We start from the raw sequence: 24,847 nt of genomic DNA, 5'->3' as shown, positions 1-24,847 counted from the left end.
GATCAGTTCAGCCAATGGAATAAGAACAGAAACGATCGTTTACGCCAGTGAACGGAAGGAGCGAAGCTTGTTGTGAGCTAATTGTTCGACTAGCCTTTCGCTTTGTTACATTTTACTTATTATATCTTCATTCACGGGTATAGGGGTCGTTTGAAAGGTATGTAGAGATATTACCACCGGCTCTCCGTTTGCTTGTGTTGATAGTTAACGTTAGCTTCAAGTTTGATGTAACGAGTAACGACGTAACTTGCTAGCAGCAGTTAGCATCAGTACTGTTAGCCAAGTAGCAGCCGCAGTGCTAGTTGGCTAATTAACATGCTACCGGCGTCAATGTGTGGCTGTGTCTGTTCAAGAAGACCTGACATTTTCAATAATGGCAGTAATGGTTTTAGGTGTATACTAGAGCTATACTGTTTCCTAATTAGCCAGGTGTACAGTGCTAACACAACTAGGGTCGCCCACCCCCACAGACGATCAGCAGGGTAACGTTAAGGTTGTCCTTACCATACTTTGTGCTGGGAAGCAGTCAGATGTTGTCTCGGTCCTCAGAAAGATTCATAAATAGAGCGAAATCAGATTTCTTTCTCTTTTTTTTTTGCAGACCTCCAAACTAAGTTGAGTAGTGGCCCTAGTGGGTTGCAGTTTGACAGGGCATCACTGCTATGCTACTTGAGTGACATTTGCACCTGATTATTGCAGCTCACGACGTATAAATGTCAATATTGTGCGCTTTACTCCTGTTGTTTTGTGACAGTTGATGTTATTTTACGTATTTTACTATGCGTAGCTTAAGTGGACTGTAAAAGACTTAGTTTTTTGTTTGAGTTTTATTATAGATCAAAAATACCCAGGAATACATGAATTTAGATAAAATTACTGGACTTACTATTAAAGTGAAAGGAAAGCTTACTTACATGTTGCTGCATTAATGCATTCGCCCACTATGAAAAATGTAATTTATTGTAATGAATACTTGAACTCTTGATAACAAAGTCTATATAAAGCAAATGGCATGCTTTCTAAACTACAACTGGTGTACCATGGTGTGACTAGTTTCTTAAAGAAGCAAGAGCATAGTTTATTTTGCTTGATAAGAGAAACTGATTGATATTTTCTCTGTTTCAGGTCAGAACCATGGGTGAACCACAGCAGGTTAGTGCCCTGCCTCCCCCACCTATGCAGTACATCAAAGAGTACACAGATGAAAACATCCGTAAGGGTTTGGCTCCCAAGCCACCTTTGCCCATCAGAGACAACTACATGATGTTCGGCAACCAGTTCCAGTGTGATGACCTCATCATTCGGCCACTAGAGAGCCAAGGCATTGAGAGGCTCCACCCTATGCAGTTTGACCACAAAAGGGAGCTGAAGAAGCTCAACATGTCCATTCTCGTGAACTTTCTTGATCTTCTGGACATCCTTATCAAGAGCCCTGGCAGTTTAAAGCGTGAGGAGAAGCTGGAGGATTTAAAGCTTCTGTTTGTTCACCTGCACCACTTGATAAATGAGTACAGGCCACATCAAGCCAGAGAGACACTGAGGGTGATGATGGAGGTGCAGAAGAGACAGAGGCTAGAAACAGCTGAGAGGTTCCAGAAACATCTGGAGAGGGTGGTGGAAATGATTCAGGGATGCCTCGCTTCCCTACCCGATGACTTGCCACAGATGGAGGGCCCAGATGGAGCTGGAGATGGGACAAGGGGTATATCTGCAGCAGTTAGTATTAGTTGTTCTTCTGGGCAGGCTCCCAGGCTGAAAAGTGAACCTATGGATGTAGAGGAAGCGGGTGCCAGCTGTACAGCAGTGGGTCAGCAGGACAAAACCAGCCCTACTTCAAAGAGAGACAAAATATGGGACAAGGACGCTGCCATGTGCAGTATTATTGATGAAATTGCTTGAGTTTTATGTTGAGTAGTAATGTTTTTTTTTTGTAAATCTAAGCTGTGTATGTCTCTTTGTATGTTGTATTTAGTGTAAGTATGGACAAGGTTGCTGTGCTTCCACTGGGCCTAAGAAGCTCTCTGAGATGGTGTTTTTATTTAAAAGCTATCATGTAGATAATTTTACCACTTCCTGTTAAGATAGTCAAAGAACTTAAATATCACACAGGTGCCAGCTTTCAGTGTTTGTAATAAAACCAACTTTTAAAAGAATCCACTTGCAGTAGGAGTGCAATGCTGTCAGTATAGCATGGTGGTATTTGTTTGAAAACCGAACTTGGAGATCTTTGTGTTTAGATGCTTTATACTCACAGACACAGACCATACACATTTGCAAAGCATTTAAATCCTGTCACTGTGACTTGCACAGTGTCTAATCTTGTTAGAGTAGTTAATGAAACGTATAGACTGTACTTACAGGATTTGAGAGCACTTGACAATGTAACCTGTGTTGTGCTGGCTTGTCTGTGTTTCTTGCAGCAGGTTATTTCTACAGGACTGTGAGAAAGAAATGCAACACTGTTATCAACAGTCTGTTGAGCCTCCAGCAGATTCACTTGTTAAATTATGTAAACTTAACCACACATCACCATGACATCACGTTTCTTAAAGTACTGCAACTCAGCCGAATCTTAAAGGACAATTCCTGGCATATTCAACCTGGGGCTATAATTTCCTAACATTTTAGGTCTAAAAGAATGAATATGAAGATTTTCTTTTTAATGTCTCCTGTTATGCCGTAGTTCTGTCTGTCCCCGCATCGCCACAGCAGCGTATAATGGGAGCAGACTGATCTTACGCAGTTTACATCCCACAAAACTGCACACCTTTTCTACAGACAACATCAGATGGCTGTTCAAACATACATGGAGTGGTTTGTTTACTTCAAAAATCCGACATGTTTGTTGACAGAGTCTCATGCCAGAGTCATCTGAAGCTCTCCCGTTTGTTTTATCGACAAAGGAATATCAACTCGGAGGTACGTTTTGTAGCAGTGAGAGTAAGTCTGGATAGTGTTTATTCTGCCTGTAAACAACTGGACTGTCGCGCAAGACTTCGCGAGATTTTGTATTACAGCTCCATTTACAAACATGCCGGCTTTTTGCCTTTAATGGATAGTATAGTTGAGACAGACAAGAAAGGGGAGGTAGAGAGAGGGGGAATGTCATGCAGCAAAGGGCCGCCTGAGTCAGGTTCAATATGGGGCCGGCTGCGGCAATGACTATAGCCTCTGTATATGGGGCGCCCGCTCTACCAACTGAGCTAATCGAAGCCCCACATGTCGGCTTCCTAGAAGTAAACAAACCCCTTGTTGTATGTTTGAATAGCCATCTGATGTTACAAATAAATACATAAAATGTCCTTGCCTTGCCTTGATGTTGTCTGTGGAAAAGAAAATGCGGTTTTGTGGGATGTAAACAGCCTAAGATCAGTCTGCCCCCATTATATGCTGCTGTGGCGATGTGGGGACAGACAGAACTACTGCATAACAGAGGCATTAAAAAGAAAATCTTCAGAATCATTCTTTTAGACATAAAATATTAGGAAATTATAGCCCCAAGTTGAATTTGCCCAGAATTGTCCTTTAAGGAGTTAAATTATTATTATTTTTAAATATATAAGGTGTAGGCTACTTCTGTGACACAAGGCAGTTTCAATAAGGTTAATGATATGTATGGAAGGTATTTGACAAAAACATAACCCAACGATTGAGGGGTAATTGGTACTTGGTAAAGCAAATGTGTAATTTACTACACTTATTTTATATGTTCTGAAGCATGCATTTCACAATTACGTTTGTGTGGCCAGCTGCAGATCCTGGCCTCGTTTCACTGAGAAAGGCTTTTCCCAACATGCACTGCATTGTGTAACAGATGCACACAAGTTTTGTTATAAAACTGCTCTGTTCTGCAGCATATTCTTGCCATGCTGACAACCACATAGGCTACTTAAAAAAAAGGGAGGGGGGGAAGGCAGGTTCAGCCTCAATGTGCAGTTTGTTTGCACTTCCACGGGATCTTAATGCATTATACACATTTGTAAACACTTGTTTGTGGTAGGCTATATAAGTGAGAAAAAAAGGGAGGACGAACGTAACAGGGTTTATGTCACAGTCCTCCCACCCCGCCCCCTGGCTATTATTGTTATCATCTGCTGGGATTCCCTTCACTGTGACAAGGTATTTTCTATACAGTCCTGAGCCGAACGGTCCTCGCCACGGTGACAGGAAGCTTCACACCATTAATACGTTTACCCACGGAGCGTTTCATTAAACCGAACAAATAACTAATAAGTGCTGTCGCAGGAATTATGTTATGAAACTCGGCATCCTTGGGTTTCACAACAGGGCGGAAAGCCATCCTTTCATCCAATCGGAGTGCGCGCTGCTGCGTCACGTGGTCTTTATTTATGTAACGTAATGGTGTTAAACGGGTAACCTAGCTTTTGTGGTCGTGCATACGTCCCCACAGGGGTTAAAAGCGGACAGTGGCTACTACTAGGGAGGAATAATATTAATGTGTGGATTTTCAGCTTTGTCTAGGGTTGCGTTTATGGAGTTTGGAGCGGCGCATTGGACCGGAAGCTGACTTTTGTTTTTTTTTATTCAACCTGCCTTTAGAAGGGAAGATGTTGTGTGTCCCAAGCCAAAGTCTAAGTTAGGACAGAAAATGGATAATGTCAGATTTATACGAAGAGGAAATCTGTGAGGTGAGCATATATGAGAGCTGGAATTAGCATTAGCCTAGCTGGACACAAACCGGTCGGGCAGACGAGATAGAAAAGGGAGAAACATTTACTGTATCTCTGGCTGCTGGTGCGTTATTTAAATGGTCCATGCGCTACTACTACCACTACTTCACAGAGGAGCTTCACCGACTACAGCGCTTCGACGGAACCAGCAGCAGCCTTCCTTTGCACAGGACACTGTTGTTGCGGTGACATAACCCATCCGATCCAACCATGGATCTGCTGGAGTGTCCGCTCTGTCTCTTCCTGATGTGCGAGCCGGTGACCATGTCGTGCGGCCACACGTTCTGCCGGAGGTGCGCCGGGGGACAGATCCTCCCGTCCAAATGCCCCTCGTGCAAAGTGCGGTTAAAACAAAAAGAGGTGAAAGGCATGAAGAACAACGTTTTGCTCATCGGTGTCGTGGAGAAGTGCTACCCCGACGAGACCAGAATGCAGTGCCATGTACAGGAGAAGCTCAAAGCCAACGAGTTCGTGGAAGCTTTACGCATCACCAATGAGGGGCTAGACTTAGGTAAGGCGCACATGTAAGACACCGCTACAGCTGCAGACACTGTACAAGAGGCTCTCTTGTGTGTGGACATTACCTATGATCACAATGCCATATAACAAAGACAGACAGACTAGTGTGAAGTCCCACTTTTGTGCACTAGTACACACAGTCTTGGCTGATTCCCAGTCTACTGATTTATTTATTTAAATGTTTAATTATCAGGGACAATGCACATTAATAAAACATTTAAACAAATGTAAACATGCCAGAATTAGCCTAAAGACTATTTTACATCTGCTGTCCATGGACTGTTAAGTAGTCACCCTAAAAGATGATAGAGAATTGTGCACTCCTGCCACACATTATAAGCTCACTAGTGAGATACAGGTAGCCTATAATAACAGGAAATAGGGGGAAACCACAGGTATTTACTGTATCGGGTGTGGGAGGCGATTGATGGCCTGAATGTATATCTGGGTCAGTTATCAGTCTGCAGATGTTTCTTCTTTCTTGTTAGATTCTTGTTTTTGTTTTTTTCCCCCATGTGCACATTGAACCGTTTCGGCAGAGTGACAAATACAAATGTTTTTCTGCAGAGTAAGAAACATGCAATGGAGAAGTTCACATGCATCATCTTGATATTTAAACTTCCCCCTCTCCAACAGCTGTTGACTGGAAAAATATTGGACACAGGCTGAGACTATCTTTCTGTTTAGAACAGGGTTTCTGTGCATTGCTGCGGTCAACAACACATGCACTGAAAAGAAGAGAATATGTAACAAGGATGTTGTGTAATTTTTTTCATAGCTTGGAGGATGCCTTAAATTCCTAGAAACAGCTTTGCAAACAACTTTTCTTCCACTTCATCTGTGCACTCTCTTATCTTCTGCACTTGCCTGTGTTGGTGCAACTGACCTTATTTTCTCTATATGCAGCAGAGAGAAAGCAAAAAAGGGACAAATTCTGCCCTAGATGAGTTTATCTTGTCAGTAGGCGTCCTGGGGATCGTAGGAGTGTTTGTGCTTCAGCGAATCAACGTACTGTTAACCTACATGTTTGCTGTCTGCCAATCCAATTAAACACTGCTGCTTAGTGCTTACCTTCCGTTAGTGCTCTCCTTGTGTAATGATTTCCTGGCAGATTCCTGTGCGGCAGTTAAAGGTTGGGCCTGGTCATTTTACGATTGTAAGATTGTATTATGTGGGCATCGCCAGTCATACAAATCTGATTAAATCCCTTATTAATAGTAGTAGTTTCTCTTTAAGCCTTGAAAAGACACACATGTTGGTGTAGCAGATGAATGAAGATATTTCATTTGTTGGAACCAAAAACACAGTTTATATAAGCTGCTCAAATTTCACTTTCTGTTTATAGAAGTGGCTTAATACATCAATGTCAAATCTTAAATGTCCCAGATACTGCAGTGAGAAGTGATCGTATTTTCTGATGACACCAGTCTATGGTTCACTATTGTGTTCCAATCTTGTACCTGTACCGTTGTTTTAGGTTTGTAACAATATTAATATTGTTCTGTAAAATTTATAAAAGTGTACTGTGGCAAATGTATATTGAAAGTGATTAAGAAAGAGCATTTGATGGAGGTCAGTCATACGTTATTCAGTCATATTCAGTATCAGCACCACTAGAAATTTAGAACCTCAGGTCTGTGAATTCTTTTTTTTCATCATACTCATTGATGAGTCAATTGCATTCAGAGAGGTGTGTAAAGGGGGGTCTAAGCATTGAGGCCTCACCTATTTTAAAGTTGTACAGGAATGTAATGAGTTTCACACCGTCTCTTTCTCCCTTTCTTAACTTTTCTGTTTTTACTATCCTCAGCCCCAGATGATCTGAGCTTGAAGGTGTACAGAGCTGAAGCCAACTGGGGCCTGTTGCGTTTCTCTGACGCACTGACAGACCTCGACTACCTCTGCTGCCTTCGTCCCAACTGGACCGAGGTGAGAGTCAGGACAGTTATGACCAGACATTGCGTTTCACATATTATGGTGTCTTTTATTTTCCTACAAAGCAACAAAGAAGTGTACAATGCTACATTTAAAGCTGCCATTTCACTTCAGATCACCTGAATGTAATTGCAGAAGGGATTTGTGTGTTGGTTTTGTAACACTGAATTGAATGACACACAGAGAACCACAGAGGAAAATCTGCTGGCTTTTTAAAATAAATGTATTTAATGTGTTTTGTAAATGTATTTTAACTCAGTGTGCAAAGCTGACCTGTTTAAAGATGCCCAGTGAAGGTTGCTTTTGGTTATAAAAGAGTCTCATATTAATGTGGATGAATCTACATTACCCACATTTGTTTATGTGTCCATTTTCAATACTGTTTTATCTTTGTAGTTGTTTTGTTATTATTATGTAGTAGTCGACTCGCCCAGCATTTCCTCGGAAAGACAGAGCGATTTACTGCAACCGACTACGCGCATGCGCCGACAGAGACTAGCAGAGCAATTTGACAGAAGACAGAGATGGAGAGAAAAAGAAAAAAAAGAGTGAGAAGCTTCTCCGCGCCGAAGACAGTCGAGGCAAGAGGAGCAGCTCGGTGTCACTAACCTCAGCGGTCCTCTGGTGCTCCACGTCTGTCTCACACTCCGCGGCGGGCTCACCGAGACTCGGTTCTCCTGCTCACAAAAAAGTTAGTCTGGAGCCCTGACACGCGAGCCAGATAAGTGTCTTTACGACAATACGCGCTAGAGCTCATGGGAAATGCAGTCTTCATTCCGGCAAAACATGAAAGTTCCTCGGAGGGGCTTTAAAAAGATTTTCTCTTTATTGGAGTTATGTCATTCACAGTGTTATACAAACAGTTACTTATGTCATAATGTCATTTAATCACTTCATGCCAGTGGGTGGCTCAGTGCTAATGCAGAAACACACACTGTATGCGCTCATTCATATCATGTTGTTTTATTTCCAGAGGTATTACTTGTAAATTTCACATCGCATTTGATACATTATGCAAATGACTATCAGTGCAAAAGAAGCAAGAATAAATGCATTTTATAACGCAATAGTGTGTCATTGTGTCATAGAATTCTTATAATCTCTGCAGCCAGATGTTTTACATGTGTCATTCACTTTTACAGGCATTGATGTGCTGATTGCGCTGTTGTGTTTGTGCAGGGCTTCTTTCGTAAAGGGAATGTACTGCTGGAAATGGGTCAGCAGACAGAAGCCCTCATCCAGTTCCACCATTGCCTAAAACTTCAAGCCGACTTTGCTCCTGCAAAGAGCCAGATCAAGAAGGTTCGTTTACATCTCTGAATGCTCCTCTGCTGGGAGGTTAAAGTGCATTTCGACAGAAATAATAATCGTGAAGAATAATGTGCGATTTAATACACCAAGCAAGTTTAAATGTGTGATTTTTAATTATAGGTCACATTATGATTCATCTGTTCAGAAGCCAAACATGGCGTGCATGATCATCTGCTCTGATTAAAGATAGTTTCCAGTATGTGTGGGTGCAGTCTGTGGTTATTAGAGACAGAGATTGTCCTCTTTCTTTGAAAAATGTGCTATTATGTTTGTTTTCATTTCAGTCCAGGTTTAGTTTGTGTTGTCTTCTTGTAGTCAATATATTCTCCTAACTTAGATGTTATTATCTTACACTAGGCTAGGGTTATTACCTTACTCTGGGAGGAGGAGGTAGCTGCAGAAGCACTAATGCTGCTTTTAAAAACACCACAAATGTGTCTTTCAAGCAATAAATTCATTTTAAATATATACTAAAATAGTAACAAATATTGCACATGAAACATTTTGAAATTATAACAAGAATCTAACAGCCGTCTTCACCCTTTATGTGACTCATTTGTGTTGTGAAATGGATACAATGTTAGATCCTGGAGGCAGAGGGCATGGCAGTGCCGGAGGAGGTGTCCTGCATCCTGCAGGTGGTGTCAGAGTACTTGAAAGAGCCCTGTCCCATCACCAGCCTCAGCGGCTCTCAGGGGCCAACGCACCCTGAGGGCTTCAAACATACACCTGGAGAAGAGGAGGAGGAGGGGAAAGGGAGGAGAGACGCACAACAGGTAAGGAGAGGACACAGAGAAATGTTTGGTTTTGGAGGTGCTCGAATGTAAATATAAACCCTCGACTGATCACACTGTGTTTTGGGCTTCAAGGTGAAACATGATACAGGTACCGAGTGCTGCCTCAGCCTCTGTCAAGCTGTTTCCTTCCTCCCTGCTGCTGAAGACGACGAGGAGATGATGATGAGGAAAGAAGAAGGGCACGGCAGGGGTATCTCCTTCTTCCTTTTCCTTCTCTTCCTCACTAGTGTAAATTCATCATAGAGTTTGAAACTAACTGTGATGTGTCCACCCTCTCTATCAGGTGAAAGCAGTCACCATAGAGGGAAGACTCTGAGTGTCCTTACCGTGTCGGACTTTGAGTGCCCCCTCTGCATTAGGTCGGTGTCCTGGAGTGCTCTCCCAATCCATACTGCATTGCTGTCTGCTGCCTTGTGTTCTTGCTCTCTCCTCTCTCTCTGGTTAATGTACACAAATAAGCAGCGCTTACATCTACTGTACAAATAGCATGAACATCCCTCCTCTGCAAGTTTGTTTTGACTAAAGCTCACATCTCTCCGCTCTCTGAAGGTTGTTCTTTGAACCAGTCACTACTCCCTGTGGTCACACTTTTTGTAAAAACTGCATAGAGCGGAGTCTGGACCACAACCTCCGCTGTCCACTCTGCAAACAGCCACTGCAAGAGGTAACCACCCACAGACACTTTTATGTGTCTATTTTCAACTGAATAGGAAAGGGTCTGTTTTTTTCTTTTAGCTTTGTGAACATCTCCATTTTAAAAGCTGATTAATTATTAAAGCTTTGTTGCTGTCTAGCAGGCTGTGGCCTTCAGATACCAGATTTAGCTCAGTCTGGGTCAGCTGGATCTGACTGCTTTTGTTTTAGCTTTAGTTTGATAAAAATGATTCTCTACCATTCGTATCTGATAACTCATACACCTGTGTGGTCTGCTATCAAATTCACATCAAGTACAAGGGACCAGAGAGCTACCTGGTTTCTCATACTTGTGTTTTCCTTGGGACAACTGAGAGAGATGTAGATTACCAGCCTGGATGTTAACTACACATGTAAATGGCTGTGTTTTGTGATATGTCAGTAACACTTTGTTTTAACAATTTGATACAAGCAAAGATGAACTTAGATTTTGGTGGTCAAAGGTCAAGGTAACTGATGATCTTTGGTTGTTTTGAACATGATCTCTCAAGAACAACTCAAAGGAATCTTTTCAAAAATTGCACGTACTTTCAGGAGGTTGAAGGTTAAAGGTTTGGGGTGATGTGACATCACAAAACATGCTTTTATTAACACTGCCTTGAGGGATTTTCTGTTTGGCACTTTCACCTTGAACTAATAAGGATTTGGTTTTCGAAAGTCAACGGTCAAGATCACTGTGCCACTTGAAACATTAAACCCAACAAATTGACAGAGACATGAAACCATGAGTTGGTTGTGTTGCTAGAATACAATGATTTCTTTTGAGTGTTTATATTATTGTGTGTGGCTACTGATAACCTGCTTCCACTCTTCTCTCCCTAGTACTTCAAAAACAGGAAGTACAACCCCACAGTTCTTCTTCAGGACATCATGACCCACCTTTTCCCCTCACAGTTGGCTGAGAGGAAACAGGTCCACGATGCTGAGATGGCTGAACTTTCCAAGTAGGCATCTCTCAGCTGCACATAATACAGCCCACACTCTGGATTTATTGTAGCAGACCTTCAGACTCTCTTCCTGATTTCTCCTCTGTCTCTTCCTTTGCAGTCTTACTAGGGACATCCCTATATTTGTTTGCACGGTGGCCTACCCCGGAGTTCCTTGCCCCCTGCACATATTTGAACCTCGGTACCGGTTGATGATGCGCCGCTGCATGGAGACTGGCACCAAGAAATTTGGCATGTGCAGCTATGAGCATGGCAAAGGGTATGTAATACACAGAAACAACCCCTTCACATTTCTCTGTACTTTGATCAATTATCCAGAGCAGCCTACTCAGGTGAAATGAATGTATTTTGGTAGATAATAATAAAACAAAATTAAATGAACTGAAAATGCATATAAATTTGAAGGTCCATTCCCTGTGGGTTTACACAGGTGTTTACAGTTATTTTGACCAGACTCTCTGGGCAATGGACAGACCATGTTTGACATTTCTCTAACTGTGAATCACACAGCAAGCTACGTGCACCCTAATGGCTGTCAGTGGTACAGAACATGCCGGCAGCACAGCAGGCAAGGCTTAAAACAGTCATACAGTATGTGACCCTGAGGGGATGGAAAATAGCAGCATGGTCACCAATCTGCCATGAGATCTGCTCTGTATCCATCCTCCACCAGATATATGTTGCTAGTGCCAAAATATGGTGTCATCAGGATTATTAATGCTAAGTTAAATTATAGTTCATAATTCTACCAATTCTTTTCTGGACACCATTATACTGAGTCTGTAAGTTCATAAAAAGCATCATTTACAATACAACCCCTTTAAAACCTCTGAGTATTATAAACTAAATAAAAAAACATTTTTTATTTAAAGACAGAAAAGGTACATGTATTCTTTCATAAACAAGAAAGGACTCGCAACACTGTAAAGGACAACGTTTCGAGCAGTGCGCTCTTCGTCCTTTGACCTGACGAAGAGCGCACTGCTCGAAACGTTGTCCTTTTTATAGTCCTCTAATAAATGTTTGTACTTTGGGGAGCTCATACAGTGTTGCGAGTCCTTTCTTGTTTTTGATAATCGTCTCCCTGGACTCAGCACCTGGCTGCATTTCTGGATGTGCGCGAGCCCTTTTTTTGTTCACATGTATTCTTTCAAACAGACATATTGATCTTTAAAAAAGTACTAAGTATAAAAACTGAATAATGCGTGAACAGTAGCCTTTTTTAAAGTAATATGTTAAATATTATATATTAATATGTTCTGGGTCATTTCATGCTTTTGTTTCATGTGCCGCAGGTTTGCAGACTATGGCTGTATGCTGGAGATCCTTAGTCTGGAGCTGCTGCCTGATGGACGGTCCTATGTGGACACTGTGGGTGGCAGCAGATTCAGGGTGATTAAGAGAGGTCAGAGAGACGGCTACCACACTGCTGATATTGAGTACCTGGAGGACCTTAAGGTCAGCGTCTTAAAATCACACTCCACCAACACTGAAAGAAGATACACAAAGTGTTACATCTGAACCACTCTCTCACTCGCTGCGTATCTCTCTCTCTCTCTCTCTCTCTCTCTCTCTCCCAGATTGATGGTAGTGAGTTGGAGCTTTTGCAGCAGCTCCATGACAGCGTGTACCAGCAGGCTCAGGACTGGTACCAGCGCCTCGGCAGCCGCATTCGTGAGCAGATCAACAGACAATATGGCACAATGCCAGAGAAGGAGGAGAACATACAGGTAGGGGCTTTAACACAGAGGTGACAGTGGTTGTAACCCTTCACCTCTAAGTCCTCTGTACTATAATACATTTTGAGTGTGACACAATATCCAGTCCTGGTGACTATAGTAACAGCTTCAATTAATAATTAAATGATAATTATTATAGGTCTTTGTAACTATTTTCTAACAACATTTTCTACATTCGTGTCTGTCCATTTAATATAAATCATGTATATGAAACACTACTGCCAAGTTACACAGCAAACCAACCAATGCGACTTGTTAATTTATCATTTTGTTTCACTTGGTAGCCCCTGTCCCAATAACTGCAGTTTGGAATGAAAATTAATTTCTTGTTTTTGATTGGTCATTCTTAGAAGAGGAAATAATTTGTTCTCTTCTTTTTATTTTTAAGTTCTGTATTTGTTTTATTATTAAAACGCACACACAGAGCTCCATCATGGCAGAATAGTAACATTATGTTGAAAGGTTGTTGATAATGTTGATACGGTTATTTCAGTGAAATAACTGGAAATTCAAAAACATCAGTTGGTGAGTTGGAAGTTGAGAAAAACACAATTTAGAAACTGAATGAGAGTGTGCTTGAAAAACAGAGCTCAGTAATTTCAAGTGATTTCTGCTTAAAAAGACTCTTGTGTTTCTGCTCTTATTGTGTTACAGGCCTCGTCCAATGGTCCTGCCTGGTGCTGGTGGCTGCTGTCTGTCCTCCAGCTGGACCCCGCCTATCAGACCACCGTCCTGTCCCTGACCTCACTCAAAGACCGCCTGGGACACCTCCGCCTCGTTCTTGAGTACTTCTCTCAGAGCTAGACCCCACACAGCACCATGTCACTGTGGCTCCAGACAGCTGAGAGTCAAATATTACGCACACACAGACAAATGGAGTAAAACCAATGAATGCACTCACACCATAGAGTCTGAAGGTTGAGTTTGTTTGGGTTTTTTTTTTGGACGACTCCTAATCATAGAGGAACTGTTAATGTTGCAGCTCAAGGCCAAATCGCCTGGTCAAAAGCAGAATGATAGTGATTTTATCATAAAAACATGAAGCAGTTGTAAAGGGGTGGATTTATGCTCTTTGAGTTTGCTTTTGTTATCTTTCTTACTCCATTTTCTTGCCTGGGAATTCAAGAGATTTGGGACTAGTTTTCTGAACACACGTGTATGTGCTGTACAAGTGAGGAACTGCAGGACTGACCAAAGACGTTTCTTATTTAAGGTCCTCGAAAATGATTAAATAGTATTTGTCAACAAAGTAAATCTAGTCATTCTCAAAATCATTTTGCGAAAAATCAACACTAGGTGCCACTGTTTGTCCAATTATAACACACATGAAGAACACGCTATAGCATCAGCCAAGCTCGTGCAGTATACCGTACTGCCATGTGTTGCCTATTCAAATACTCTGTATTAACACAGCTAAGTTTGGAGTGAGAATTAACATTAATAGCACTACACGACATGTAGAGGTTTTTCAGGACTATGCACATCAGAGGATTAAAGTCCATGTGTTGCAAGTAAACATTTTGTTTCCCCTGAGTGATAGCTGTTGCTGCGGGGCACATTTGTAATGCTTGCATTTTAGTTGCATTTATTGGCCTTGATAGCAATTGACTGTGGCTCATTTTATACTTTTAAGTAATCTTAAAAGATCCCTATTTAGTATTTGTAAATACGGCAATAATAATTTATCGTATCTCTTGGAATGGCAGCAAATGGATGATGATTTTTATGTATGAACTGTCTTTGGATGCTGCTTGTCATCATCGGGTGGTAGAAAGGTTTCTGTGAGATTCTGTAAATGAGGAGATGCGTTCAGTGAATGGGCGATTCATCTGTACCAGCTTTGTTTTTACAGTATGAACCTGTCTGCTCACATGTGCTGATGGTCAGATATGGATGCAGCACTGTTTGCTGGTAAAGACGCAGGCATTTTTGTCTGTCGCCATTTTCATGAGCTGATGTGAAGGCCGCAACACCTACCTCTGGCCTCTACCGTGTCTCCCCGTCTGTTTGGCCTCTAACACCGGTCATGGTGCCTCTGAGTGCCTGGGCCAGCTCCCTGGAGACCTGTCTTAGAGTTTCTCCACAACAGAGAGGACAGACTGTGTGGGTGGTTTTTGCCATTTTGATTCTCATTGATATGAAGCTACATTCCACAGAATGTTAAAGCTGCATTGACGCCTGTAGTCGATTTACTAACAGATGCGGGCTTAACTGGGTGAAACGAGAGATTATGTTAATTTTTTACTTTGATAAATGTGCCATAAATATTTCTATGTCTTGTGTTTTATAGGGATAGTTAGCTGAATTGAAACTGTGTTTATGTTTGTCTACATCACAGACTCTGACTTTGGGCTTCGAATCTCATGCCTTTTGTATGGTGGACAGTGAACTACCGTCTTTTCATGGCCAACATATCACTTTAAAAAGTCAAAATTAGTCCAGCAAACACAGATACAGCACAGTTGTAGGGTGATATTGTACATATACACAGCTTAGAATAAAAGGGGTGATCATGAGACTTGGTGCAGCATTGGTTCCCTGGATAAAAGGCAAATCTCTGAACTATGACTTTACATTAGGAGAACACACACTGTTTGCTACCATCTCTTAATATGTGTGGAAGTTTTTAAATCCATGTGGGAAAAAGATCAGAATCTGAGACTTAAATGTGCCAGTTACCATGACATGGCTCCAAAGCTGTTGATTTCACAGAAGAATTGCATGCATCATAAAGGTCAGTTTCCTGCTACCGGACATGATTTAAGCTCAAATCAAAAAGGGACTGCAAGTCTTGTGGATTTCTTTGAATGACCAACCTCACAAGCCTTTTTGGTAAACACATGACAGCAATAGATAACTACAAGTTCACAGCCACTGAAGCGGATTTCACTCCCTTCTCGCACTTGTTAGAGAAGTCCTGTTTTTGCACATTGAAATGATTTGTTGTGTTTTTGTTTTCTGATGCTCCGCTGCAATCTCGCACATTTTTCTTCGTTTTTCAAATCATGCATATTCCTCTGTGTCTTTGTCATTAAAGATCCGGCATTTCATTGAATAAAATGGTGATGCTCTGTGTGTTGATCACAGTGGATGGGAACTAACTCTGGTTTACTCTGTTTAAAACAATACTTAATCCCTGTAATATAATAAATGAGATATTGCAATATCATTGACAAATCAATTAATTCACCTCTGTATTTTGGAGCTATTTGTAACATAGAGTTAAAGTTGCCTATAATCTTTTAATAGGTTCAACTTAATGCTGCTAATGCATTTTGCCACAGTTGCAGTGTAATTAACTGTCAGAAAATGTCCTCCAATACAGTTAAAACATTTTTGCACTAAATCCACTTTGTCTACAATACAGCCAAGCCATAGTAAGTGACTGGTTCTTGGCAGCGATTCGTTGTGAGAATGAGACTTTGTGTACTTGGCAAAGACTCTGAAAAGCACAATGGTTTGCTGCTATGTGCTGCAGCTTTGCAGGAAGCGTTGGCTGATGTGGTCTGATGGTCAGTGGTCTGTGGGCTGTGTGTGAAACTACAGACATGCCTGTTGTTATCTGCACAAATGCATCCATACCAATATCTTTACACCCACTGAAAATTACGCAAAAATGTATTTCTATTCATTCCCCCACCTCTAAGCCAATAGCAGTAAATTACCTTGATCGGATTATTGTTTATTTGCTTGCCCCCTGGATGACTTTTTAAATGTTATTATAAATAAAGCTTATTGAAGCAAATCTTGCATTATCTCCACTTATGTGTCTATTCTGTGTCTGATTTGAATGTTATGCCACCAATTTTTCAGTCATTAGGGTGATAGAACAAGCCAAATGGAAGCGGTACAATCTATTGCAATACATAGTATGAGAAAAATTGGTCATGAGGAGGGGTGATGGGAGTGAAACATGCCTCACATACTGATAGAAAGACACTTTGGCATGGAAACAGTTATAATTACGGTGAGAACTGTGAAGTGCTGCAGCTGCAGCAGAATGAAACAAGCCCTGAGTTTGCTCTTGTGGATAGAAAGTAAAATTAGAATGGATAGAACGGGTATTCCCACTGAATGTCCAATTTGGGTGATATTTTTAGATTTGCTGCCAAAACTTTCAGGATATAGTCACACAGGAGTGGCAGAGGTTACAAGAGCAACGATAACTATTGTAATGCTCTTGAGTGGTGACCAAATTTAAAAAGAAATATCTTCACCAGAAGTTAGTTTAACCCATGTTAGATCTTGATGATTTTGAGTTATATATTTTTCGTCACTTTTCATTTGATATTTAACAAGTAAAATAAATTACCATTAAAAAGCTATAAAGGCCAAGTCCCCAGTCATAAGGAAGCAACTAAAACAACATATCATAGGTCCTCCAGATGAAAAACAAGGCTAATACCTTTGTGTACTGAAATGAAAAAAATATGAAGAGTCCAAACGAAAGGGAAAAAGCGTGCCTTATTACTTAACTTATTATATCATCATTATTTTATCATCATGTCTACGTGGGTGCTATGGCAGTGTTTTATTATGTTCATACCAGTTTCCATTGCCCGGTCAGCAATGGCAGTGATATGTTTTATAGTTACAGTCAGTCATAAACCAAAGTCTAATGGAACAGATTTCTGGAATATATACAGAATGGGTAAATGATAATATTCCTGTGTAGAATAATTGTTTGTTTATCTCCTCATAATTTACCAGTTACACATATGATCTCGAGAAGTGTAACACACGCAGCTCTGATCAGAGTAGCACAGAGAAGAACTATTTAAGATATTTACCTTATGTTTAATTTTTTACCGTCATTAAACAGCTTCAGACTAATTGTGATGTTAGATTATGACTTGTTACAGGGAGGAATAACAATCAGAATCACAGGCTGTATAGTACAGGAACTGGAAACAACAGGTTTACTCAGGCTGAGACACACATTTGGGTGTTTAAGAAAGTGTTTTCTTAACAGTGTTTATATTGAATTTGGCTGAATTTCTGCTTTTAACTGGACACCGATCCAGGAGACAGACAAACAAAAGGGGTCCAAATAGAAGTGCTCACCATGTTCGTGGATTTCCTCAAAACTTGAGAGTTTTAGTTGGACTCAAAACGCAAAAATCTATTGCTGCCAGTTACCTAGAATTTTTGAGTTTTCATAGCCCTTTATTTTTTACGATGTGTAATGCTCTTGAGTGGTAACCACATTTAAAAAGAAATATCTTTACCAGAAGTTAGTTTAACCCATGTTAGATCTTGATTACTTATTACTTAGAGTTATATATTTTTCGTCACTTTTCATTTGATATTTAACAAGTAAAGTAAACTACCATTAAAAAGCTACAAAGGCCAAGTCCCCAAGGAAGCAACTAAAACAACATGAAAAACAAAGCTAATACCTTTGTGTACTGAAATGAAAAAAAAATATGAAGAGTCCAAATGAAAGGGAAAAAAGTGTGCAGTATTACTTAATCAGAACTTATTTTATTATCATGTCTACGTGGCAGTGTTTTATTATGTTCCCGTTTCCATTGTCCGATCAGCAATGGCAGTGATATGTTTTATAGTTACAGTCAGTCATAAACCAAAGTCTAATTGAATAATATTAAGAAGCTGATTTCTTGAATATATAGGCCTTACAGGGGGTCATTCCCACAGCCCTATGTTCCCTCAGCCCTATGTTCCCTCATTTCTAACTTTTGTTGTCACTGAAAATTAGGCCCTATGTTCCCTCAGCCCTTTGGTCCCACCATTGGTTGGGTTTAGGCAATGAAGAAAGGAGTTGGTTAAGTTTAGTAAAAAGACCTGGTAGAGGCTAGACAGGCCAGAGAGAGAGAGTCCAGATAGGTAGAGAGAGTCCAGAGGGAACATAGGGCTGTGGGAACATAGGCACGCTCCCGGCCTACAGAATGGGTAAATGATACTATTCCTGTGTAGAATAATTGTTTGTTTATCTCCTCATAATTGCAGTTACACATATGATCTCGAGAAGTTGTGAAAAAAAAGAAAAAAAAGAAAAATTTGCGATCTGATCTGACTTTGATATTTGCTGACACCTTTGTCATAGAACATTATACAAAAAGCATGTTGCCTACAGCTTCACAGAGCCTCTAGCGTGACTATGACAAAACACACCTCAACTGAAATATCAGTTCTCTCAAATAAATGAATTAATTAATATTTTTCATCAGAAAGAAACATTTACTGTCGATGTAGCCTACATCCTTGGTTGACCTCTTCATCATTCACATTTATGACTCTGTGACGGTAATCACTTGAACGAACAAGAACCAAAGGTCTCATCCAGATAGATATATATACTGTATACTTCATTGATCCCAAGATGTCAGTAAAGGAGAAGCTTCCCTGTGGACATCATCTGGTAAGTCTGACTGCTGCATTTTAAATTACGCTTCACCTTTTTTTGTGTCAGTGTGTTGCTTTTAGTGAATGTTAGCTGAGATAAAATCACAAACAAAACAAAATATTTCACAATGTGCTGCAAGTTTAATTTGCTGACATTATCGTCGGTCAAGATAGTAAAACAAAAACATTTAATTGTAAGGTGCAGCTTTGGTGACGAACTGCAGACCGGTGCGTCTCAGGGTCGGACACAGATGAGCAACATTTAGAGGAAGGAAGCAGGAGCATAGGCCAGGTGCACCGGCAGGGCCGGCCCCTGGCATAAACACTCTATGCGGTTGTTTAGGGCCACAGCCATTAGGTGGGGGGCCACATGATCAGAAAGGCACTGGGGTTCATTCAAGTCATTTAAACATTTGTGCTCAAAAAGCAATCTTACAAAATTTCATTTTAGACTTGTTTTCTACACTTATCTATTACTGTATTCATATCCTATTTCAAGCACCAAAAACAGTTCATTCTCATGACTGAAGGAGTGTTTTCACAAGGGATTTGAAATTTTTCAAAAAGCAGACCTCAAATTTCCAGCATTTGGCCTAAATTATTTCTTTATACAGTGTTCTAGGGCAAATTGGCCTCAGTGTGCTTACAGCGGAGGTTCTAATATTTAGACATAAAACACTTGAGTATTGTTACATCTGCAAGTATCTTAAAAAGATCAATTTAAGAAAATATGTAAAAGTCGAGAAAATGGCCTCAAACCTCAGAGGGCATAAACATGTCTGTATTCAGTTTTAAGCAGTGATTTGGTGTTTGCGCTTAGAGTGGGCCACAAACAAAAATCTTGTTTAGGGCCACCAAAATCCTAGGGCCGGCCCTATGCACCGGTGTGCTCCAGCTTCCTTCCTCTAAAAGCAGTTACATATAACTCATCCTCAGAAACCTCAGCATTAAAAATTATTCATTATCATTTCTTTTTATAAGTTTATAATTAGGCTGCTCTTATCATCCTAGCACAAGGCAGAACATAAAACGTTATAGTCCAGGTTGAAACAGTAGAACTAGTGGCAAACTTTGTTTGAAGACTCAATGCAAAAACATTTTTCAAACAGAATCATAAATGTGAAACCAAACACATAAAACAGTGGTGTTTCTAGACACTCTGGTAACCCCAGGTACGAGGCACCCTGTAAGCCATCACCAACACCAACACCACTGATGACTCAGTTTTGCAGTAACAACTTCAATGCTTCACGTTCATATTGTTTAGTGCAACAATTATACCAGAAGATTCAAGGAGATGTTTAATACCTTCCTCTTCCAAATACAAATGAGTAACAGTTTGGACTGAACAAGCCGATCTACTGACAGCAAAACTGATGTTGGTAGTTATCATTTCACAACAAATGCATTATTCTACTGCTAATGGAAGAACCGAAGAATCGAAAACATTTGCCAAGAAAGTTTTCATTGATCAAGAATGAAAGTCGGAGGTTCGAAGACGATCAGATACCGTTGTAGTTCCGATCATAAACGGCAATTCTGCGGCGTTATTCCCATGACTCGCCGGGCAGCGTCCGTGAAACCCATAGGAAAGGCTGGGCGAGCCAACCACTAATAATAAAAACAAAATAACAATAAAGACAAAGCGATATATTTATAGAAAATAGACCCATTAACAAATGTGGTTAACGTAGATTCATCCACATTAAAGCAGAAGTAAGCGATATTTTAATGTTAATATAAGTCTTAAATAGTTATATCTTCCGACGGCAATCACTTACATAGAGTGTTTGGTCTGAAACACGGGTCTCTCAGTCCCTCTGCTCTGCTGTAAGCCGAGGAGAAAACTTTCCTTGTATCCTACAAGTTTTATCCAATGAGGAGAGAGAACGGCATGAAGGGCTGTGTGTGCAGCCAAGGGATGCGTGTGAATGTGGTGACGTAGGGACGAGGACCAATAGATCCATGACGAGGGCGGGGGCTGCTAACTCCATCGGCTGACAAGATGTTATGGTGCGTTCAAGGCAACTCGTAACTCGTGTTTTTTCCGACCTCTGAAGTCGTACCTGTTCGATCTGGTACGAGTTCACGGGTCGGAAGTGGCCGTTATAGTGACTTTCACAGGTAAAACAGGTCGGAAAAATACGAGTGGGTTGCCTGGAATGCTACAAAGTCGTAAGTCGTGACTTGAAGCTGTAATTTACGGTTTCAAAAGCCTGCCTGGAACGCAGCATTAGCCCAGACGACCGGATCGCTTACTTCTGCTTTAATATGAGACTTTTTAATACAAACTCCTTGTTGTCCCTTTAATAAACATTAACGCTCCAGACGTTGGTGATCCTCTGAGTTTTCATCTAACTTAAATATAACTTAATAAATTATAATATGCTGAACTAAGATGGTGAAATTTGTAGATATGGTAAACATGAAATTTACTGGACAGCTGCACGTGAGCATTGCCTGGATTTACTGATTATCTTTATTTTTAGTTGCAGGCATGGAGTGGATCAGAGGAACTATTCTACTGTTGTGCCTTATTGGTTTAACTAATGGTGAATATTCAGTCATTTTTATTTGTCTGCAGTTGTGTCTTTATGTGTTTACTTCACAAACTAATACTTTAATTCTATGTTGACAGCAAATACCAGTCCTACAATCCTGAATCGTCTTTATCATTTGTGTGAAGACATCCCCGTAGGTATGCATGTGTGTGAAAAACTGACTGTTTTCATTTACTTTTGTGATTTTCTGCCTGCACATCTTTCATTGCATTCATTGCACTGATGTTTTCACAGGAGAAACTGCATTTCAGATAGATGCAAGAGATGACGAATATGACCCACTAACTTATTCAATCTCTGGGCCCAATGCTGCTTTCTTCAGTGTTAACAGAGGCACTGGGGTTGTAACAGTCCGTCAGCCCCTCGATCGAGAGGTATGGTGGGGTAGAAGGCCAGAAGAAACCAATAACTTTATTTTGATTATGTGAATATGTTTCATTGAGTTATTTATTTACCTGTTTTTATTTTTTCATTGTAGAGTAGTGCCATCATGATGCTTGAAGTTGTTGTTTCTGATGGCCCCAATAGTGTAAGTCACATGTAATCTGTGTTAGTCACCAATTTCATACAAATCTATCAATATTCTCACAGACTATGTCAAAAAATGTCTTTCAGACACCAGACACCTTAACTCTCATATTATTGGATGCCAATGACAACAGACCCCTATTTCAGCAGTCTTCATATGATGCTACTGTCCCAGAAGTAAGTCAAACACAAGTTAATTGTTCTCTTTACCTTTTCCTTAACCACTTTTTCCATCCCTGCAGGATTTTTACCACGCTCCAGTGAGAGAAAAAACAGCTTTCCAACCCACCATGACATTTTAGTGTTAATTATTTTGTTCTTTTTTATTTTATTTTTATCTCCATCTAATTTATCAGAATACCGCTGCAGGAACATCTCTGTTTACGGTGCATGCCACAGATGCAGACTCTGGAGCTGCTGGTGCCATTCAGTACAAAATTGAAGACGTAAGCTTCCTCAATAAATCACGTCATTGATATTATATTCTGATGTTACATTAATGTGATGGAAACTTCAACTGCACTCTGTTTTCTAGGTTATTCCAAGTAGTGGATTAGGTTTTTTCAGCATCAGTGAAACTGGTGAAGTCAAATTGGAGAAACGTCTGAGTTATACATCACTGAGCACTTTCTATCGGCTTAATATCACTGCAACTGTAAGTATTATGCTTCTAGTTTAGTTGGGGTTTGATGTGTTTGTCCTTAGTGATACTAATCATTATTAAGGAAAAGTGGAACTAGTGCCAAAGCATCTCTGAAAACTCAAAACATCTGTGCAAATACCTCCTAATAAAAAACAAAGGGCTTATCTTTATCGTGACTGTAATATGAAAAGTTTAATGTGAGGATCTCTGGGGTGATGTGACAATCTATTATCCTTAGATGGTCATATAATGACTCAACAATATTGACTTTATGGGTCTTTAATTCTAAAATATTTTAAGACAAGTTGGTTTAATACAAATGGTTTAGAATAACAACTGTGTGTTTCATCACAGGACGGCGGAGGAAAGTGTCATTCAACTGAACCTAAGGTCTTCACAAGCTTCGCATTGTCCTTCATTATTGTTGCGGATGTCGCAGACCTGGACCCACAGTTCATCAATCCTCCCTGTCCAGCCAGAGTTGAGGAGAATACTCCTGTGGTAAGTGCTGATGGATTTTATTCAAGATGCCGCATCAGGAAATGTGCTGAAAAATTCATTTTTGATGAGTAAAATGAAGAGGAGATGAGGCTCTTGTCATCAGGATGTCATCACATTACACATTAACATTTCTAGGTGTGACATGTGCTTTTAATTCTGATGTGTCCTTGAATGCTTTTACAGTAATGTTAGTCCTTGGACCAGACCAGATACCGGTATCACTTGAGTGGGCAAAACCTTACCTATACTAAATTGTTTTTAGGGTCAATATAAGTAAATTAAAATATGATAGCCTTTTAGCTTTATATATATATATATATATATATATTTTCGCATTTTGTTATTTTCCCTAGGCAGATTGTCATTAATTCCAAAAAGACACACATTAAAAGTAATTTAATAATTAATTTAATTTTTTGGACATCACACATCATAGTTTTTTCATGGTCCTTCGAGCCGGAGCAAACACCCATGCTGGAAAATGGACCCATGACCCGTTCAGCAACATGATGGGAGAGAGCAAGGGGAAAGGCCACAGTGGGAGAGAATGCCTCCAAGATATCTACAGACTTAACTTTATGGCAGGCCTCCCCAACAACGTGTATCACAGCCTCCTGAATCTGTCCTACTGAGGCTGGAAGTGGCACAACTAAGGCTGTCTTTACACTGTACGGTTCAAGTGGCCCAATTCCGATTTTTTCCTCTCAAGTGGTTCAGATCGGATCTGTAACGTGAACGTGTAAACGGGACAAATACGCATGGAATCGGATATTGTCCGATTAGATTCCGGCCCCCGTTATATGTGGAAATAAATCAGATACAAATCGGATATCTGCCAATACGTCTGCAGTCTAAACAGACAGATCAGATCTTTCCTGGCAATGCGTGTCATGCGTAATCAATGATAATATTAATTCACATGCCCACACGTTTCCTTGAACCTCTGTAGCCTGTGATTGACACGTGGGGCTGACCTGGACTACCATGGCCAGTTGTCACAGGAATTATAGTGTTTCATTTTCATGGTGTCCGCGCGTCTGTTTTTGTCCAGTCTAGGCAGATCGATACGAGGGCAAGCAAGGGAGTGTGAAAAAAGAGAGCGTGCGAGACAAACACCAGATTTCGTTTGAGAAAGGCCCAAAGTTGTTAAAGTGAGACTCTCTAACAAGGACAAAAGCTTTGATACCAATGCCATCTTAGATGATGGATCGGAGTGCACAATGTTGGTACTTGGTACAGCAGAATATCTGGGCTTGGAGGGAGAGCCTGAGCAACTTGAGCTTCGTACAGTGAGGCAACAGACCGAGAAACTTTAAGGAAGAAACTTAGATTATCCGCTGCCTCAAGCCCTGAGAAAAAAATACTTAATTGACAGGGCTTTCACATCCACCACCTTTTGTTCACATTTTGTTGATCTCCTTAATTAGAAAATACATTGCAATGATTTAGAACTGACAATCGGCTAATTGAAGCTTATTTACACATATATTAGATAAATTAGATTATTTTATTAGATAAAATAGATTAATTAGATAAATTACTTGAAACACTAACTGGCTGGCCATTAGTTCACACCCAAAGGAGAGGATATGATGAAAGAAAGATGATTTCCAGGG

The 24,847-nt window shown here is 40.4% G+C and overlaps 2 protein-coding genes across 3 annotated transcripts; both read left to right on the top strand.

Annotated features, from left to right (window-relative positions):
• Window positions 1-28: 28 nt before the first annotated feature.
• med7 (mediator complex subunit 7) lies at window positions 29-2,109 on the top strand. 2 transcript variants are annotated; one of them, XM_083980498.1, is made up of 3 exons: window positions 45-157; window positions 430-482; window positions 1,126-2,109. In XM_083980498.1, the coding sequence occupies exon 3, from the start codon at window positions 1,135-1,137 to the stop codon at window positions 1,897-1,899; it is 765 nt and encodes a 254-aa protein (XP_083836624.1). In that variant the 5' UTR covers window positions 45-157; window positions 430-482; window positions 1,126-1,134; the 3' UTR covers window positions 1,900-2,109. The 2 variants fall into 2 exon arrangements, with proteins under 2 accessions (XP_083836623.1, XP_083836624.1); XM_083980497.1 differs by lacking the exon at window positions 430-482 and having other exon boundaries at window positions 29-157.
• A 1,917-nt stretch (window positions 2,110-4,026) lies between these two features.
• lonrf4 (LON peptidase N-terminal domain and ring finger 4) lies at window positions 4,027-16,393 on the top strand. Its single transcript, XM_083980199.1, has 13 exons — window positions 4,027-4,649; window positions 4,804-5,202; window positions 7,021-7,139; window positions 8,325-8,447; window positions 9,041-9,232; window positions 9,326-9,443; window positions 9,537-9,612; window positions 9,803-9,917; window positions 10,769-10,890; window positions 10,994-11,152; window positions 12,189-12,351; window positions 12,474-12,623; window positions 13,287-16,393. Exons 2-13 carry the CDS (start codon window positions 4,902-4,904, stop codon window positions 13,434-13,436), a joined length of 1,788 nt encoding a protein of 595 aa, XP_083836325.1. The 5' UTR covers window positions 4,027-4,649; window positions 4,804-4,901; the 3' UTR covers window positions 13,437-16,393.
• Window positions 16,394-24,847: the final 8,454 nt, after the last annotated feature.

The sequence above is a fragment of the Trachurus trachurus genome (assembly GCF_905171665.1).
Source record: "Trachurus trachurus genome assembly, chromosome: 10".
NCBI lineage: Eukaryota > Metazoa > Chordata > Actinopteri > Carangiformes > Carangidae > Trachurus > Trachurus trachurus.
The sequence above is the reverse complement of the archived record's forward strand: the minus strand, read 5'-3'. Positions and strand labels throughout refer to the sequence as shown.

Excerpts from the sequence above, each read along its gene's own strand:
- med7 (XM_083980497.1), top strand. The coding sequence starts at position 1,135 with ATGGGTGAACCACAGCAGGTTAGTGCCCTGCCTCCCCCACCTATGCAG.
- lonrf4 (XM_083980199.1), top strand. The coding sequence starts at position 4,902 with ATGGATCTGCTGGAGTGTCCGCTCTGTCTCTTCCTGATGTGCGAGCCG. Across the intron at positions 5,203-7,020 it reads CAATGAGGGGCTAGACTTAG|CCCCAGATGATCTGAGCTTG; the intron begins GTAAGGCGCACA and ends TACTATCCTCAG. Across the intron at positions 11,153-12,188 it reads AGCTATGAGCATGGCAAAGG|GTTTGCAGACTATGGCTGTA; the intron begins GTATGTAATACA and ends CATGTGCCGCAG.